At 35.4% G+C, this 19,940-nt stretch overlaps 1 protein-coding gene across 1 annotated transcript; it reads right to left on the bottom strand.

Annotated features, from left to right (window-relative positions):
- Positions 1–829: 829 nt before the first annotated feature.
- On the bottom strand, positions 830–19,119 carry slc44a4 (solute carrier family 44 member 4). The gene is made up of 22 exons (XM_028460980.1): positions 18,868–19,119; positions 10,966–11,014; positions 10,716–10,789; positions 9,399–9,477; positions 9,228–9,327; positions 9,014–9,145; positions 8,625–8,685; positions 8,434–8,554; positions 8,024–8,107; positions 6,913–7,025; positions 6,500–6,622; positions 6,014–6,113; positions 5,795–5,887; positions 5,580–5,682; positions 4,040–4,299; positions 3,562–3,656; positions 3,312–3,415; positions 2,750–2,823; positions 2,581–2,651; positions 2,406–2,500; positions 2,249–2,333; positions 830–1,341 (listed from the first exon to the last, which is right to left on the bottom strand). The coding sequence occupies exons 1-22, from the start codon at positions 18,908–18,910 to the stop codon at positions 1,223–1,225; spliced, it is 2,178 nt and encodes a 725-aa protein (XP_028316781.1). The 5' UTR covers positions 18,911–19,119; the 3' UTR covers positions 830–1,222.
- Positions 19,120–19,940: the final 821 nt, after the last annotated feature.

Raw genomic sequence — 19,940 nt, 5'->3', positions numbered from 1 at the left:
CGTTTTGCAGCCCACTTAAGATCAAACTGGTCTGTTTGGCCCTTGAACTAAAATATGTTTGACACCCCTGGCGTAAGGTCAATCAACTAGACAGTGAGTGAACAGTCGACACATTCAGCTGAGGAGCAAAGTGTGAGTAAAGGCAAAAAGGCTGATTTATTTCTCAGAACAATACACTTACAATATAATATATACTTCTTTATAAAACTTATTTTTTTTTTACAAACATCTGAAAATATACAAAGAAACAATTTGGTTTGATTCAGTTGAAGTCCCGTAAAAACCAAAATGCTCCATCTACATAAAAACATCAGCAGCACTAACGTATTTTAGCTGAAACCAGTGGTGGATTAGGACTAAAAATTCAGGCATTTCCAGTCCAGACCAGTGCACTACATTAATAGAAAGTCAGCGATGCTCAACAGGTGGCTTTTTTAGGTTTGAATTTAATTAATATTCCCCCAGAAAACCTTAAAAGGGGGAAACTTTTTAACCCCTTCTGACCCATTTCCTTTGGCCATTTTGCAACTTCTTTTGTACACTTTTTTCAGACTTCAGCTCTTTTTGCCAATAAATATCCCTTTTTTTCCCATTTCTTGTCCATTTTTGCAAGTTCTTTTTGACATCAAATTTTTGTGCTTTCTCTGATTTTTCTGTTGGCCACTTTTCATCTCAATACGCCAGCCTTTGCTTAATAAATACCACTTGTTTCCTTTTTTCCCCAATTTTGCCTCGTTTTGTTCCACATTTTTGCCCTTTTTCACTATTGTTTGCCACATTTTGACCACGTGAGCGACCCTTTACCATTACATACCACCTGGTTCCTTTTTATTTCACCATTTTTTTTGGCCACTCTTGACTGCTTTTGGCCCATTATAGTCACCTTTTTGGCCACCTGTTACCGTGTCTGCCTCCACTTGTTCATAAAAAAAACATAGCGGACCGGCCCACTTTGTATCGATGGCCCACCGGGGTGATGCTCGTTAAGCCAGATGGTCAGTCCACCCCTGGCTTGAACAACAGTGACATTATGCGTTCTGAGACCCTGAACATAATTACCTGTTGTGTACAGGTGGCAATACTCTCAACACGTTAAAAAAAACAATCAAAAAAAACAGTGCAACGTTTGAAAAATCAGTCATAGAAACATTGAGTGAAAAGTTGTGACGTTTTGAGGAGAAATCCTGGACCTGAGTGAGGAAAAGGTAGAAGAAGGTCTTCACTACTTCTTCTTACTGCCCGTCTTCGGCGTTTTGTTGGACTTGTTGAGGATGTTCATCAGGTTTTTAGACATAAAATACGGCTTCTGTTCAGATCCATCATTTCGCTCCAAGTCCTCCACTGTGGGAACGATGGACAGGTTTTACTTTCTGTTCGTTCTGTCTGCTGCTCACTATGTTTGTACCAATGCATGCTGAGTCACCATTTTGACCATGCCGACTCAGCATTCACAATCTGAAAACTTGCATTCTTTTACAGAATAGAAGAGGAATTGTTATCACAGTGGGGGCCACAAAAATGTGATTGTCTGACCTGAGGGCCACATTTACTACAAAAATGGCCGATCTGAGCATTAATAGTGGAGAGAACAAAGGGTTTCTGTCTGGTTTTTATTGTCTTCTTGTGTGTAGTGTTTTTTCTTATTGTTTTTGTGTGCATTTCTGGAGACATTTTGTGTATTTTTGTGGTCGTTTTGTGTGTTTTTGGAGTCATTCGTTATTTATTTGTTATTTTTTGTGTATTTTTATGGAATTTCTTGTGTCTTTGGAGTCGCTTTCTATTGGGTTTTTTTACACAATGTTTCTGTATTTGTATTCGTGTATTTTTTTTAAATCACTTTGTATTTTTTTAAATCACTTTGTATTTTTTTTGTTGTCTTTGGAGGCACTTTGTGTATTTTTGTGGTCATTTTTGGAGTCATTAGTAATTTTTTTGTTATTTTTGTTCATTGTTATGGTCATCTTTTGTGTCAGTGTATTTTTCTTGTCATTTTGTGTGTTTTAAAAAAAAAAAATCACATTTATACATTTGAAGTCGTGTATTTGTGTAAATCACTTTTATATTTTTGTAGTCATCTTGTGTGTCTTTGGTGTCATTTTGTGAGTTTTTGTTGCCGTTTTGTGTGTTTGAGCAATTTCGTTTTTTTGTTCTGTGTATTTTTCTGTCATTTGTTCTGGAGTGTGTTTCGTGACTTAGCTTTGGGGGCCACCGGCTGCCAGTTAAACATACACTCAGTGTCATTACTCACAGAAGCAGAGGAAGAGCGTGTCCACGCACATGTTGTACACACTGAAGAACCCGTGCGCTATGAGGTAGCTCCCAAACACCACCGTCTGCAACCACACACATCAAATAGAGTCAAAAACGAACGCACATTCAGACGTCTGAGTGCGACAGCGACTCACAATGATGGGCATCCAGTAGTAGTTGAGGTTTTCGGAGTGAAAGGTGGATTGATCTATGCGAATTCGTCCAGAGAAGAAGAAGAAGGACAAGACACCTGAGAAGAAGACAGAATACCAGAGCTAATAAACTCCTTTCTTAAAGATTAAAAACTCAAACTTAATCCTAGACTCGTACCCACTCCTCCAACAACCAGGAGCTTCCCAAAGAACAGCAGCAGGTCGGTGACTTTGTCCAGCACCACGACCCTGAGAGCGCGCACACACACACACACACACACACACACACACACGTACAGATTACAGATGGAGGTGGATTCATGATGTGACGAGGCTGCAGCACAAACCTTAGCACGTTCCTCATCAGCAGGCTGAACGCGTTCTTAGCTGAGACACAGAAGTTTTTCCCGTAGATGGCAACCTGAGAAAAAAACATAACAATTCATTTCAAACACTGTTCAAACAAAAAATAAACTTCAATTAAGCACTGTTTAGTTATTATGATATTATATAGAATAAGTACCTTTACAATGCTTAATCACATTTTCAGTAACACTTTACGTAAAAGTCATTCTGTGCGTTCTGTGTGTAGCATCTGTAAGATAGGCTTACTATGGGTCAGTGAATGTGATCAACTGATGTGAAAGCTAAAAATCATTAATTTTCCTTATTTGTCCTCAGAACGGCAAAGGTTTTTCTCATTATTAACAAACAAAAAAAAGTGCAATATTACTCATTTCCCATTGTAAAACCCACACTACCACTTATTTATATTTTTTTCTGTACTGTTATCGCTTTCTTGCTCTTTGTGTTTTTGGCTGCTGTAACATGTGAATTTCCCGACTGTGGGATAAAATAAAGTATCATCTTTTAAAGACAAGTAACCTGTGACAATCTGCCCCGTCTCACCATAATGTAAGCATTCCTGTTGATGAACTTCACAAACTTCTCCAGACACCAGAAGCAACATTTAAGGCAGCACATGATGCAACGGGCCAGTCCATTTTCAGCCGCTGTACGAGAGAGAGAGAGAGAAAATGTTTGAAACCAATAAACCACGTCTCTAAGCATCAAACGTTCTTTAGTATTCTCCTCTAATGTGTTTGTAAATGCCTGTTAGGGTTCACCCTGTTGTTAGCAGTTAGCATAGCAGCCTTACAATTCAGTTTGCTGTCAATGTACTCCAGAATAATCCTGATGATCTGCACCAGGGTCAGGATCAAAGCCCCAAAGGCCAACGAGCCCACATGGTACCTGAGATTGAAAACAAACAAAACATATGATGGTAAATCAATTAGAATTATTCATGGGAATATTTTAATCAGATTTCTTCATCTGTTAGAATTTGCTTTCAATGCTATTTTCAGGTGTACTACGCCCTCTGGGGGACAAATGTTGAACTGCAGATTGCCTGTAATTTGCCATTTTCTATTTCAACTTAAAACTGACTAATACATTTTTAGGAAGGTGAATGATAATGTTTTTATGTTTTGTTTTTATGAATGTTTTAGGACTTTAAACCCTATTAAAACCTAATGGTAACCAATGAGGCGCATAATAAAACCCACTCCTTTTTTTCATGGGATGTTAAATGTTTAACTTCCTCTTTAACAACAACAATGTTCTATGTGACTGACCTGAGTGAGCGGATGAATGCGCCGCACACTGGGAAGTATGGGATGTCAGCAGGTTTGTTGAAGGCCCAGTAGTAGGAGGCGAAGGCTCCAGCCAGCGTGCACTGACCCAGAGCGATGACAAAGTTCACACACCAGAGAAACGCCACCGCGTTGTAGATCTGCAGGTTGAACAGATTCCTCTGGAACAGGCCTTCGTTGTTGTATTTGATGAAGATGCAGCTGGCTGAGGGGCATTCTGGGTAATCCGAGGAGTTGAACCTCTAAAAGAAGTAGATAAGGGAAAAATAAAGGGTGGAAAAATGTCAAATGCCAAAAAACTGGGGTAAAAATATAGTAAGGCATGAAAAAGAGCAAAATGATTTAGAATGCCAAAAAACAGCAGTAAGGCTACAGTAAGGCATAAAAAAGGGCAAAACAAACATTTAAAACGCTAAAAATGTAGGTACGGCTTTAATAAGGCATGAAAAAGGGCGAAAAATTTTAAAATGCCAAAAAAACAGAGGCAAGGCATGAAAAAAGGTGAAAATGTTCAAACGCCAAAAAATGAAGGTAAGGCATAAAAAGGGCAAAAAATTTAAAATGCTAAAAATGTAGGTAAGGCTTTAATAAGGCATAAAAAAGGGTGACAAAATTTCAAACACCAAAAAGCGGAGGTAAGGCGTAAGGTATAAAAAAGAAAAAATAATTTGAAACGCCAAAAAAAACGGAAGTAAAACTATAGTAAGGCATAAAGAAGGGCGAAACACTTTACAACGCCAAAAAACAGAGGCAAGGCATGATACCAAGGTGAAAAAATATTCAAATGCCAATAAATAAAGAAAAGGAGGTAAGGTATAGTAAGGCATACAAGAGGGCAAAAAAATTTCAAACGCCAAAAATGGAGGTCAGGCTATAGTAAGGCATATAAAAGGACGAAAAATTTTCAAGCGGCAAAAAAGAGAGGTAAGGCTATAGTAAGGCATAAAAAAGGGCAAAAAAAAAATGAAAATAAAACACCAAAAAAACAGAGGTAAGGCTATAGTAAAGAATAAAAAAGGGCAAAAAATGTTTAAACTCCAAAAAACAGACATACCTTTCGTAAGATATAAAAAAGGGCGAAATAATTTAAAACGCCAAAAAAACAAAGGTAAGGCCATAGTGAGGCATATTGTATGGAAAGCTGCCTGTGCATGAATGTGTTATCAGTGATATCAATAAGCTCTACTAGTGCTCAGATTTGGCGTACATGTACTCAATTGTGGTTTACTCGTGTATGAGGTGAAGCAAAAAGTGTCCCTATAACTAGTAATATTACAACCAATCAGGGTGCTGAATTTGGTTATAAGCCCTTCCTCTTTATTTAAATTTGGTCTTTTAGTACGATAAATGACCCTATTTGCTTCATTAGTAATGACTCGAAGAGTAGTAAACCAAAATTGAGCACATGTACTCCAAATGTGATTACTAGTGAACCTTAACTATGGTCAATATCATTAATATCACATTTCTGCACAAACATCTTAACAGTCTTGAGAGCAGTTGAAAGTGAGTTTGGACTGACCGTAGGGTCACAATCGACGGTGCCATTGACGTTCTTACAGTCACCGTTGGTCGAGTTGAGAGCCACGACTTTGTAAATAGGATTTCCTGATGTGGCCAAATATCTGTGTAAATCACTTTAAGGAAAAAACTGAAACTTTGTAAACGTTCCATTGCTTGATACAGCATCTGTCCAATTGAAACACACATCAGTGCAAACCCATTAGTGAAGAATACAAAGCAGTGGTGCCCCAGTAAGCCACACACACCAGTAGGAGAGCAAAAGTGATGAGGGGGAACAGCAAAGCAGACATAATGTGGCCGACAGCTCTGAAAGACAGACACAACATGAGGTTACACTCCTCCAGAGGGCCAGCTGAAGATCCTGTCAAATAAAATTCACTTTAAAACTAGCTAATAGTAAGACGATGGAACTCATATGAGGGGTTTACTCACTTGCTGGACTCCTGAATTAGTGCGATGGCGATCCGGATTCTGTTCCGCAGGAAGATCAGCATCAGAAGAAGAATGGCCTCCACTATAGATAGAATTATCACTGAAAAAGCAAGGGATGAGAGTTCATATGAAATGATAAGCATTTCACAAGATGATTGAGAAATAATGTGATTTAACTATTTTATTTTATTTACATGGGTAAACACAATAATATTCTCATTGTTTAGCTTTTTTGGCTAACTCATTCTCTCTCACTGAGAATTAATGAGCATTACATTTACTTTGTATTTATCTTGAGGGTCTGCTTATGTTTAGACTCTGAGCTCATCAGATCTTACTACATTAGATGATAACAAAGTCAGAAAAAGCTGACAAAGATAGTAGATATTTGTAAATGTTGCTTAGGGTGTCTTGTTAGGTTATTGCACTGTTGTCTTTGCTGTGTATGTATGTTGCAAAGTAAAATAAGATGAAGAAGAAACTCACAGAAGGCCAGCCAGGTCTCCTGAACCTGAAGATAAGAGTTGAAGTTGGTGGTGAAGCCCAGATCGGTGATGGTGGCAGAGTTTTTTTTGTGCTTATCGTACTCCCAGTAGCAGTGATAGATCCCTGCAGAGGACAAAGAGGCACCACTGTTAAACTACTACATATTTCATGACACTGTCTTATATCAATCAATACTTTAGAAAAGATGCCTAAATTGTTTTCATACTGTGTATTTCTGCTCTGTATCATTTGTATTTTCCGACAGCTCTTTTATGCTTTCACTGAGGTTCCCTAAAGCCAAATCCTTTTAATTTTCCTTAATCTAACATCTGTTCTCCAGGTAAAATCCTCATTTAAAATGTGGATCCAACCAGTAAAATAAGTATATGACACATTCCAAGTCAATAATTTACCATAAGCCCCAGCACCGAGGACTCCGATGATCAGCAACCAAACCATGACGGGAGCGATGAACCTGAGCAGCAGCAGGAACAACAAACTGACCAGCATCGCTATGAGCAGACCTCTGAGGATGGAGAAGACATGGCTTAATTGGAGTCAATTACATTTTCCCACAACAATTATGTCTTCAATTATCCGTGTTCAATTACAACACATTACGATTAAGGTGACCGGCACTTTTTCCAATTAAAATTACAATTATTATTTAATATTTTACCCCTGGAAGTCAATTACAAATATGTTCTCAATTACTTAAGTTCAATTACAATTATTCACAAATACTGAGCCTGAAATAAAAATCCCATAAAATGTAACCTTCCTCTTCTGTTAGCATCTCTTATGATAACAGGTCAGTTATGACCCATGTCTTAAATCAGCTGTAAAATACACTAAAAATATTATCTATCTTAATTACATTGTTAGGCTTATTTATCCATGAAAATATTTGTAATTTTTTTTTTAAATGATAAAATGATCCTCAAGAGAACTGAAGGGTAAACTTGATATGAAACATATCTTATAAATTGTTAACTATGTATGTGTAAGCCATAGAAATGTAACATGCTTCCCCAGTTTTGCGTTAAATTGTAAATGACAATCCATTTTTACAGAATTTCCATGCCAATTACAATTAAAAAGTCAGGGACCTGTTATGAATTTTAATTTCAACCTCTATCAAAACTTGATAAATGATACTAGAGGTTTAGTCAGGTTATTTTGTTTATAATAACCAGGAGGAGCTCAAAATGACAGCTTTATACACATCCAAAGTAGTTCCAGCAACACACAACCTTGTGTTTTCTGTAGTAATAAATTGTAAATAAAATAAAATGTGGAAAAAACCATCACCAGAATCCACAACTTCGCATATAAAACGTATAAAATCGAGTACTTCAAGTGTTTTTGGTTTTTTTAAAGAAATAAATGTGCTAATATTTTGTTTATTGCTAATACATTAAAAATGATTTCAATTGAATACATTTCCCCGAGAGGTACCTTTTTAAAAACAATTAACTCCCTGTGATTCTTGTGTTTCAGCAGGTGGCAGCATGAGCAACTCACATGAGGATCCACGGCCATGACGTCGCAAAGTCCTCGAAGATTCGGACTCCAATCTCTTTGGCATTGAAGCCTTTAACTATGTCCCTGATGGAGACACGAGACGCTTTGTTAGATACACGCCTGCTCTTTGGATCTAATGTCTGAGGCTGGAACCTGAATATATTACCACTATATCTCTAGTAACAAGGAGGACAGAATGTTGTTCACACATCATCTAAGAAGAATAACTAAAGCACCAAACAACACTAAACTACTGCTCAACACAAACACACAGTTACCAACCTTCTGTACGATGTGATGGAAAAAAGGAGACAAAGTCATAAACAAATATTTAGTTTTTTTTAGTGGACAAATCCAAATAAATTTTAAGACATCTATATATGTGTTGAGTTTGTGTAATTAACACCTACACGGTGCCATTCCTAATGATGTCCGCTGTGGTATTTACTGAGGATGGGAGACCTGGAACTTCAGAAAAGTTTGAGGGAATCTTCTCCAAGAATGAAAAATCAGGCAAACATCTCCCGAGCACTAAAAGTGCAAAGAAAACAAAACGTCAATGACAACTTTAAAAACACACAATATTTAAAGGTTCTCCTACCTGGGGTTGTTGGAATGTAGAAGAACGGACAAAGCTCTTGATCCACAATCTGTCGGACAGTCTGAAAAAGTTCATCGATAACCTTGATTTTAAAAACATGTGAGCAAAATATGCACCACAGTCCACTCTCATCTTAAAATAGTCAACTCTTCCCCACACCTTCCATTGTCCTACCCTGACTTCCTCTTCCCTGTTCCCCCTTACCTATGAGTAACACTGCCCTCTTGATTTTTCCTTAGGAGGGCTGATGATGGTCACAATAAATAAATTCATTTATCTAATTGCAATAATAAAACAACAGCATGTGCAGACAAGGTTAAAAAAAAACAAAAAAATGTGGCAGTTTGGTTACGAACTGATCTTTAACTACCTAGTTAACCGCAGCTTACCAGGTCAGTAGTAACCAGGTCAATGGATGGCACACACAGGTCCTGCTTAAACGCCGTCATCGGTTTCACGGTGTCAAGATAATGGTGTGGCATTACAGCCCCAAAGTCAGACGTGCATTTTTCAACACACACCTACAGAGCCATAAATACACACTGACTTCATGTATGCTAATAAGACGGCAACTGGGAAATCAGTGCAGCAGCTTATATGTACCTGTTTGGTTGGACACTGAATGCCATTCAGAACGTTCGCCATGACATTAAAGGCTGTGGCACATTTGAGAAGGTCAAAGTAGAGCAAGTTTGGCCGGTCTCTGAGAGGGAGGAAAAAGCAAAATGACTTGTAACAAAATCCTTCATGTGCACATTCTGATGGCGTGCGTACTTGTTTTCTCCTGAGCCACAAAACGAGCCGGTAGAATTTTTGGGATAAAGAATGTGTCGAGGATCTCCATAAAGCCAAGCTGGTAAAGAATAAATCAGGATATGTTAAAAGATGCACAATAGATTGTTGTTCTGCACGTCTTAGTCATTTTGGGAGTACTTTGCGAAGCAGTGGTTATTGACACACATAAGGTGACTGTACAATTATATGATATGGTCTATTGACTCTAGATAAGAGGAAGGATGAATTTGATAGCAGGGCTATAAAGATCAGAGAGATCAGCTGTTCATTGCTTCACACATACAGGAAATGGGAAACAAATTCCTGAAACGACTGAATCTATTACATGACATAAGTCTAACTGTAGTAGTTAAAGTCTAACTGTAATAGTTGCACAGCGAAGATTAAACGTGGACTACTTTGTGTGTCAAATGTAACACAGCCCCAATAACTTTGCGTAATGAAAAAAAAGTCTGCACAACTGCGTGGTTAGCTCCCAATTTTAATTTAACTTACACCAAAAAAAGTTAAATTAAAATTAAAAAATCTTTGGCCTTTTTGATCCAGCACACTGCTTTCAAAGGGATGTGCGTGTTTTTTTTTTTATTGTGCTCCAATAACATTATGTCACAGCTGATCCAAAAATGCACCAAGTTTCCCTCTTATTGAACTTTGTCCAGCCCGCAGCAGGAAGTAACAAAAGGACAGAAAAACCATGACGTGTAAATTACCAAATAATTCAGTTGTAGATAACTCATAAGGAAGCGTATTATATTTATTTGGAAAAAAAAAACTGAATCAGTTTTTTCCGTTGCAATACGCTTCCATAATCTCAGCCCTTCTAAGTACACTAATTCAATTCAACTCCACAATATTTGGAGGATCGCCATTTTCCCCATGCCTTTATCACATTACTGAAGTGATTTTAACAAAAAATTAAATTTTCCTGAAATTATTTCTCATAATTTTCCAAAAATAAATAAAAATTAGTCACGAAATCAATGATATTTCAAAGACAAAACTCTACAGGAACCGATATCTGTCACTTATTGCTTGGATATTGTCAGCGCCAACATACTTCATGTAATATTTATACGTTGAAGTACAAATTATGGATGAATATGCTTGTTTTCCCACCTAAAATCCCACTTAAGATCAAACTACTTTATATTTGGCCACTTAACTAAAACGAGTTTGACACCCCGGTTCTATAGTAAATACAACAAAACACTTCAAAAATATTTGCCAGTAAAGGGGCAAAAACAAAAAGTGTATAATTAAGTAGTTAAATGTTAAAATGTTGTTGAATCCACAAACCTAAAATGCCGACGACTATGTAGCCGAGGATGACGGCGAAGAACAGGACACAGCAGATTATATCAGTGCACCCTCTGCAAAGTAAGGAGTAGAGACAGGGACGTGTTAGCCACAGTGATAACAAACAGTGATATCAGCAAAAAGATCAAAAAATCAACAGAGTTCACAGAACAGAGCTGGACTCGGGACAAGGGCTGTTTCAAGGAGGCCATTCACTGGAGCTAAACAAACAGGAAGTAACACCACTCACCTTTTTTGTATGAGTCCGCGAAAGTTTGGGTCGAATTGAGCAGGTTCTCCTGGGAAAAGACAACAGCTGGGAGTTAGTTAAGTATTCACTATTCTAGGTTTCATTATCACCTCCCTGTGCTTTTATTAATCATGTTTTGTGTTTGTGCAGCTGTATTTCAGCGCTATGATAATAATGTCATTTTAGGGCCAAAGCAAAAGCAAAATCAGTTTTTTCTTTTTAATTATTTTCTTTTCATTGAAACATCTCAACATACAATACGGTAGATACATAATGGCTGAGTCCTTTTTCTTTCTACCAACATCATCCTGAAATAAAAGATGACATTCTTCCTCAGATTTTCTCTGTTAATTAAATCACCAAACAGACAATAGAACGTATCTATTCAAAAACATCCACAAAGTCAAGGCCATGATTCACATGTAATTTACTGGCTCACATTATGATCTGTTAAACCATCAGATCGTTTATATGTTTCCAGCAAAGCAACACCTTTTATTTTCAACAAAATAATAATAATAATAATAATAATAATAATAATAATAATAATAATAATAATAATAATAATAATAATAATACATTTTATTTGTAATACAACACAACATGTATTAAAAGACAGGACTCTTTTCTTAAAAGTGTCCACCGTTTGCGGGGCCCTGAGGTGGTCTGGGAGGGTGTTCCACAGGCGGGGGGGCAGCGCCTTGTTTTGAGCCGTGTCCAGGGCATGACCAGAAATTAAAAACAAATAATAACAACAGAGAAACAAAATTAAAAAAAACACATATTAAATTCTGAGGCAATGGAACTGGGCTGTTTCTTTTTTTATTCCCTTTCTTTCTTTTTCTCTCTTTTTCTTTTATAATAATTCCTGTGATGTACCTCTTAGACAAAATCAGACCTAATCAGTCGCACAAATCTTAACCAGTTTTTCAAAACCTTTGCGAATTTTCCCAAATCCAGTCTCATGGAGTTAGTTCGCTTTTCCATCACATAATTATTGTGCATAACTTCAATCCAGTCGTCAACCTTTGGTACCTCCTTCTTCATCCACTTTCTGTATTTTTTGGACTATAAGGGGCACTTAAAATCCTTTAATTATAATCAGGTGCGCCTTATGTATGAAATTAATATATCAAAATGTTTTAGTACAACTTTGGTAAACTATGAAGCTGCACCACTTGATGGATTTTTGGCGCTTCAGGGCTACCGCAGTCAGACGCCTCATGGAGTGATATGTAGCTGTACTGTGCTTCAACATAGTGAACTGAAAAAGTGAGTGTATTGTTTTATATTTTATGTGTTAAACCTGAACAATGTTGAGAGTTATTGTTAATGAGTTGAATAAAGTTTGACTTATCAGACTATTTTGTTTTGCTTAATGAGCCTTATTAATAATAATAATAATAATAATAATAATAATAATAATAATAATAATAATAATAATAATAATAACAATAAGAACAACAACAAACCGGTGCGGCATTATAGTCCGGTGTGCCTTATGTATGAAAACAGACCCAGTCAGACCCATTCACTGATAGTGCGCCTTATAGTCCGAAAAATACGGTAATTGCCTTTTTACTTGCCATTATCATTATTCTATAAATTAAAGTAAATAATCTAGTAAAACATGCGACTGTTAGCCAGGGAAGAACTGCCTTATTTTTATTTCCTGTAACAGAGAAGCTTTTTGCATGGCATGAACAAACAACGAGAAGCTTATCTTTCCATATTAGAACTATTGTGTGTAAATATTGAGTGGATTACAAGCATTCATTTATTCATTCATCATCATAAGGCGTGGTAGGCGAGCGAACACCTGTCTTTCACAGGGCCAACATGACTAATAGCACACATACATGTTTTAGTGAGGATGGCGGGGAACCCTGTAGAGCAAGGACCACTGGGAGGGGGTCGCCACATGCCTTCAAGGAACTAAGAATAAACTTGCCACATCTTAACTGATTCTCATTTTTTTTCATATGCCATAGTTTTGCTCTTTTTACTGCATTTTTGCTACATTACTCCATTTTCTGCCACTTCTCCATCAAATTTGAATGCCTTTTCTGCACATTTTTTCAACTTTTAAGACATTTTGGGCACTTACAAGCTCTTTTTTACCACTTTTTCCACCGAATGTCACATATGTTGAACCATTATTGTCACTTTTGACCTCTTTTCACCATATTTCATGCGCATATTTGCCAATTTAACCAGATTTACAATTTGTCATGCCCTTTATTTGCCAGTTTAAACTAATTGTTCCTATTAATTGTTCTAATATTCACACTTTGAATCCTTTTTACCACTTTTTCTGTCCATTTTGGCCACTCTAATTTGCAACTTTTAACTAATTTTTGAGGTTTTCAAAATTCCATTCACCACCTTTTCCACCAGTTATTTCTGTTTAAAACAAGGATTTTCATCTTTAAAATGACTATTTACTATGGCGCAAATAATACTAAACTTGCTGGATAACAGTGGATATTATTCAGATAAATAAATAAATGTGGTTATCACAGATTCATAGAACAATGGAAAAAGGTTGAGAACCACTGCTGTAAAGCACGCATGTGCTTTACAGCAGTCAAAACCCAGGGCCTAATCCCTGCCGTGGTGCAAAAGTGCTGCACTGTTTCTACTGCACCTCAAAGTCATTTGAATATAATTTAAATTGTAAGTATTCTATTTAAAGAAACCCATGTGATAAATACTACATCTCTTTATTAGAAACAATGAAAATCTAAAAGCAATGCCCAAAGTAAAGATTCTTGAAGCTTAATGAGATTCTCACTAGATTCTCTAAATGATGGCAATACATTCAACCTCAAATACCAATAAATATAATGTGACATTATGCTTTTTACCAAATGAGAACATAATTATTTCTCCTGCTGTTTCCCAGCAACAATCATTGACGTGATTGTATAAGTATTATTAATCCACTGCAACATATTTGACTGTAAAAGATTTGAGTTTGTCTACACAGGCTTTTCCAACCGAATGCAAATTTGTCAAACAGAAGGCATGTTGGTAAAAGTAGGCTTTAGGAGTGGCATCAGAGACAACCTGACATCATGGATTTGGTTAGACAAATAATACAAGAACAACAACAACAACAGCAGAGAAACAACTCAGAGAGCAGAGGGAGATACAGGCAGTAGGAAAGAATAAATACATGCAACAAACACAGCTTTTCATTCAAGGCTTCTCAACATTCTGATCCAGTGAAACTATGCCGTCAAACACAAACTGTACCACAGTTGAAAATGAATGCAAATCTCTGTGGCATGGTGTGAAATGATTTAGAGCAGAGATGGAATACTTTTATCACAGCGTGGGCCACAAAAGTGTGATTGTCTGATGATCTGACGGCCACATTATCAATATTTATGTTAGCATTAAGAATAATGACCAATCTGAATATTGATACATGAAAGAACAAAGGGTTTGTGTGTATTTGTCATAAGCTTGTGTTTTTTTCTTTTTCTTTTTGAGATTTTTGAGTCATTTAGGAGTGTATTTTTGCAGTTATTGGTGTACTTTTTTTTTTTTCTAGTTTTGTATATTTTTTCTAGTGACAATTTTTGCATTTTTACGTGTATCGGCATCGGCCGATGAGGGCTGCTGCGCTCGCCGATCCCCATTATTTACAAAAAGCAAAAATATTTTTTTTCTTGTTCTACATCACCTGTTTTTAATATTTGTTAAATATGTTTTGTTAATTTCAATAAATGTTCCTTTTTTTAAATTGAGACTCCTACCATTTGTTGTCATCATTGTGTCATTTTTATGATGTAAATTGAGGGAGTAAAAGTAGTATCGGCTCAAGAAAATAGGCAGTCTGTATCGTATAGTTTGATAGAAAAAAAATCGACATCATACCTAAAAAATCCATATCGGGTCTATCCCTAATTTTTTCTGCCAATTTTGTGCATTTACTTTAGATTTCCTCCCCGTGTGTTAGGACACACGTGTGTTCACTCTAAACGACCTTTTTGTGACGTTTCTAGTTTTATGGTTCTGTAAAAGCTCATAAAAGACGATTTTTACCAGCAGAGCCCAACAGACGAACATTTCTAGAAAATGAACAATTTTACATAAAAGGACGTTTTCATGAATGAGTCCAAAGTTCACCACTTTAACTCGACTGAAGACAGAAGAGGGATTAAATGTTTATAGCCTCATTTGTTCGACAAGAAATAACGGTCACTCACTACGTGTTTGTGCAAGTAGAAGAAGTTTTTTGATTTTTTTTTTTAAAGTATAGCAGTAAACAAGTCAATTTTTTTTCCATTCTTGATGTAGAAAAACAATGTTATTGTTTAGTAAGTATTATTAAAATTTGGTGATACAGTAGATTAGGGTGCATTCTGAGTATGTCAATTAGTTTGTTGTCACATTTGTATAAATTAAAATGAGTTCAAATAAATTGACTGAAGCAATGCGTTTATGTAACATCAGAAATGACCGGAGCAGAAAAAGTTCAGGAAACACATATACAAACCTGCTTTTATGAACTGCATTTTATTATTTTGCCAAATGATTTACAGCACAAACCTTTAATGGGTTTCATATTTCCCAACACTGAATAGTAACAGACGTCACTTCACAGACTAAGAAGAAGTTTGTATCCTCTCACTAGGGTTGGGAAATATATCAAGATATATCGAGTTTTCTATTTTGGGCGATATAGAAAATTACAATATTGCCTATATCAAAACAAATGTATTTTTTTATCGCTTATTTTGTTTTAAAAGTATTCATTTTAGGAGTCACTGCTTTCCCTACTTCTCAGAACAGCATTAAAAGCACAGTTAGATGGATTTCTGAATGCGTCCCAACCAAGACCTTCCCCTAAAAAGCCACACTACAGAACTCACTCACACGTGCTGTCTCTTATAGTAGTCTGGTCTGTTAGGGGAAGAATTGCCCAAATTTGTCTACATGCATGAAATGTGGCATACTTGCAGTTTTTGACATGCGGAATTCAAGTCAGGTGGGAACCAGAGGCAATTCTCAACGGGGTCAATTCAAAAAGGCATTATTAACCAACTAAAAGTCACATAATTAAAATTAAAAACACATTTCTAAGGTTCTGGACCACAGGGATTCTAAATACGATGCTTATTTGACAGTAACCTCGACTATCATGGCCTGTATATATTTAACATTGAACATTTATGATCAAAAATGTCTTTATTTTATAACATATAAGCCTGACATCTCAGATCAAAGTATCCTTATTTGATCAACCAAATCAAGTTTGCTAATAAATGTGTCTGTGTGGCATTTTGCATCAGAAAATTGAACCCAGAATTGTCTTTTTGGGAAGACTTCATTTGGTAAAAATTATCGAGATTTTTTATCCTATATCGCCAATGTTTTTTTATTTATTTTTTTTATTTAAATTTTTATTTTATTTTACACTTGCCAAAAAGATATACAGATATAAACATGCATTTTTCCCTCATGCTCCTCCCTCTCCCCCACTACAGTCATAAGCAATGATAAAATGTGCGTACAGTTTAACATAATACATAAAAAATGAATGAAAATGAAAATAAAATAAATAAATACATTTTTTTTAAAAAAAAGAGTAAAATAAATGCAATCAATATGTTAATACAAATATTACAAATTAGGTAGATATCAACATCTATTATCATCACTTTTAGTACCAGGAACACCAAGGTGTTATATTATTGATTACATTTTGGAGAAAACTTCCATAAATCTTGAAAACTTTAACCCTGTCTATATTTTTCGAAAGTTAATTTCTCCATTGGTAAAAATTCTGATATTTGGGACAGAAATGTCTTAAATATTGGAGGATATATAGTGTATTGCCAATTTGAGAAACAAATATTGAGATATGAGTTTTGTTTGATATTGGCCAGCCCTACCTCTCACTAAACACTAACAGTCCTCACCTCATCAACCAAAAATAAATGATTTATCGTTCAATAACACAGCTCTGGGGAAGCTGATGCATAAATACAATATATTGTATTGCAAAAAGGGGCAGCAGAAAGAAAACTACTCACTTACTTAAAAAAAATAATAGTTGTAATTTGTTCAGCGTAAATGTCAGCTCTGAAACTTTGGTCACTTGGTGTCATCTCTAAAGACGTCAGCTGAGCTCCCGCTCGTGTTTACCTCCAGGGAGGGTTTGTTTAGTCACATTCACTAAACCTCCCAGACAGTCAACAGACTTAGAACGGCAACAATTGATTCTACAATTTAAAGCTGCAAAGCAATATATGTTACAGGAGACTATAGCTGAATTGTTTCAGCAGCATTCACCCAGAAACAATACTTCCTTTGTTTGTTTTTTTTAAAGACAGATTTACAGAAATTGCGCTTCTGCTTTGTTTATTTGTCACACCTGAGAATAATGTAAGGTGATACTAAATGATACAGAGCTACGTGCTTCATTGTTTCCACAAATGAATAGATTTATTGACTTATTTATTTTTTTAAGTTTCTAACAGATTCCACCCAGTTCTTTCCCAAGACAAAGTGTGTCTTTAGAAAATATTTGTTAATCAGTGATGAGTCATAATGCAGGAAGTAGATTATTTTTCTTTTAGCCTTAATATATTTCTATTTATTTATTTTTAGAATATTACTGGATCAACAATGCTACTCCTCTGCTCTGATTCTGATTTTCCAACACCATTAAACTACACTTGTTGAAGAAGAACCTACACACATCAGTGTACTGTATATACTAAATGTATATTATAAAGTGGCGTGTAAAGTGTAAGTCCAAAGGAGTTAAAAAAATAAAAATAAAAAATCACAGTACGGCATGGAGTACTTCATTAAATAAATACCTGAGAGTAAATGTTACAAATTCCCTGTGTAAAATCTAAATCTGTAATGCACATTTAATAATGATTGGAGGTTTTCTTTCTGTAAAAGGTACATGTTTATTTAATATTATGCTATTTTTTTTTTTTTTTTTTTTTACCAGTTATAGGGATTCTTTTATTCAGGTGTCAATCACAACTTTGACCTTTGACCTTATGAAACTTCCTCAAAACTATGTTGAGAACAAAATGTTCACCTATCACCCAATATCTCTCTGAATAAACAGGTGAATGAGTGTTATTCACTTCATCTGTCAGTCATCATAACATCAGGGAAGTTTATATATATAACCATATTAATTTAGAAGTGTCATTGGACATAACCCAATAGATGATTCACCTAATTACTAAAATATTAATAAAGAACCACAATCCCTGGCTAAATAACATATTCTACAGACTATTAAGCTTTTATTACACACCACAATTTCTATGGTTTAATGTAAAGATGTAAATCATCAACGACACATTAAATAAAAAGAAAATGTTAATAAATTGAAGTCATTAATTTTTGTCATTTTTCAAATATAGCCACTCCATAACACCACAACAAATCTAAATTGTCATTATTTATTAACCTTATTTGGGACAAATCACATTAAAAAAATATTAAGAAATTTAGTTTTATTTGCATATAGGTTAAGGTTACACTGAAAATTATAGTTCATTCGTGACTTATACGTTTGAAGGTAATAATAAATTATATACATACTTTTAAATTACCCTAAAAGCTAATTCTGCTTACACTTATATGTTGTTTGAATGATTAAAAGGTATTACCTTTAATAATATTGACAAATGGTAATCTGATTTAGCATGTACATCAAATGATGCTTATGCTAATTAACAGTATTGGACTGCATTATTATTTTACCAGTAATTTAATAAAGTAAAGTTCAAACTTGATTTGAAAAGAAAAAAAAAAAAAATCTGATTTTAATTAAACACAAAAATGATTAAATGTCAGCTCGTTTTTATTTACAGACTTTCCTCCTAGTTTAGAAGTTAACAGCTGATGTCTGCTCACCGAATTTATTGTCCGAATCCTCCTCGTCTTTCTTCTTTCCCATGTTTGATAAACTAGTCCTCAGTTGTTTCAAATACAAACACGGTTTGTTCCTCTTTCAATCACCTGAAACCGGCCAAACAAGCCGCTGTTAAACGGCCAGTGAACGGATCAGTGTCGGTCTGTAACCAAGTGATTAAATCTGTTTTTCTTTTTTTTTTTTCTTCCTTCTTCTTCTTCCTCCTGCCAGCGGTTACCAGGCAGTGACGTCACATTCACACCTGCAGAGGGATGCGCACCTGCACGAGCCGTCACAGATTGGTAATTGCGGAAGAAGCGTCACTCCTTCTCAAATTCAAGTGTATCAACATAAAATATTTCATTTTAATATTTCAAATTTAACTTTTATCAGTTGTAGAGGAAGCAAACTAAGCAACAATATGCTTATATATATGTATGTTATTAAATGGAACACAGTCGGTGGCTGCTTTTAGCTACTTTAGCTTTAGCTTTTTAAATCCCGATTGTTGTGACGCACAATGAATTGCGTTGTGTATGAAACGTGCTTCACAAATAAACTGCTAACGCTTTCAGACTAGCACAAAAAAACACAATGACTGGCCTGTGTTGTCCTAACTTCAACCCCTCAGAAGACCTTTGACTGTAAATGCTTATCTAAAATCAGAGTCTGAACTGACAAATGCTCATGATAAAATAGTAAATATATATATATATATATTTTTTTTTAATTGTTCAACCTTACTTAAGTGCTTTTTTTTAATTTTTGGCCAATTACAAATTAAAGTTAAACGATGGTCTAATATTAACACTATTCCTTAAAGCACTATTGGATATATTTTGTGTGATAGAACGTAGTCTTTAGCATTTTTTTCTCAATTGAAGGTATTTTTAATAATTTTTCACCTTTTGTCTAGTGTCTAATCATCAGGAGTGCCCTGTAAAATGGTTCGGATTTATTGAAATGTCTTATTACTGTTTTTGGCTATAGATTTACATTCACTTCAACATTTACGGGGTGTTTTAAGCACTCCTTCCTTGTCAACAGACGGCTTAATACACTGCATCGTTCTGGC

The sequence above is a fragment of the Gouania willdenowi genome, chromosome 11 (genome assembly GCF_900634775.1).
Source record: "Gouania willdenowi chromosome 11, fGouWil2.1, whole genome shotgun sequence".
Classification (NCBI taxonomy): domain Eukaryota; kingdom Metazoa; phylum Chordata; class Actinopteri; order Blenniiformes; family Gobiesocidae; genus Gouania; species Gouania willdenowi.
This window is presented reverse-complemented; position numbering and strand designations above follow the sequence as displayed.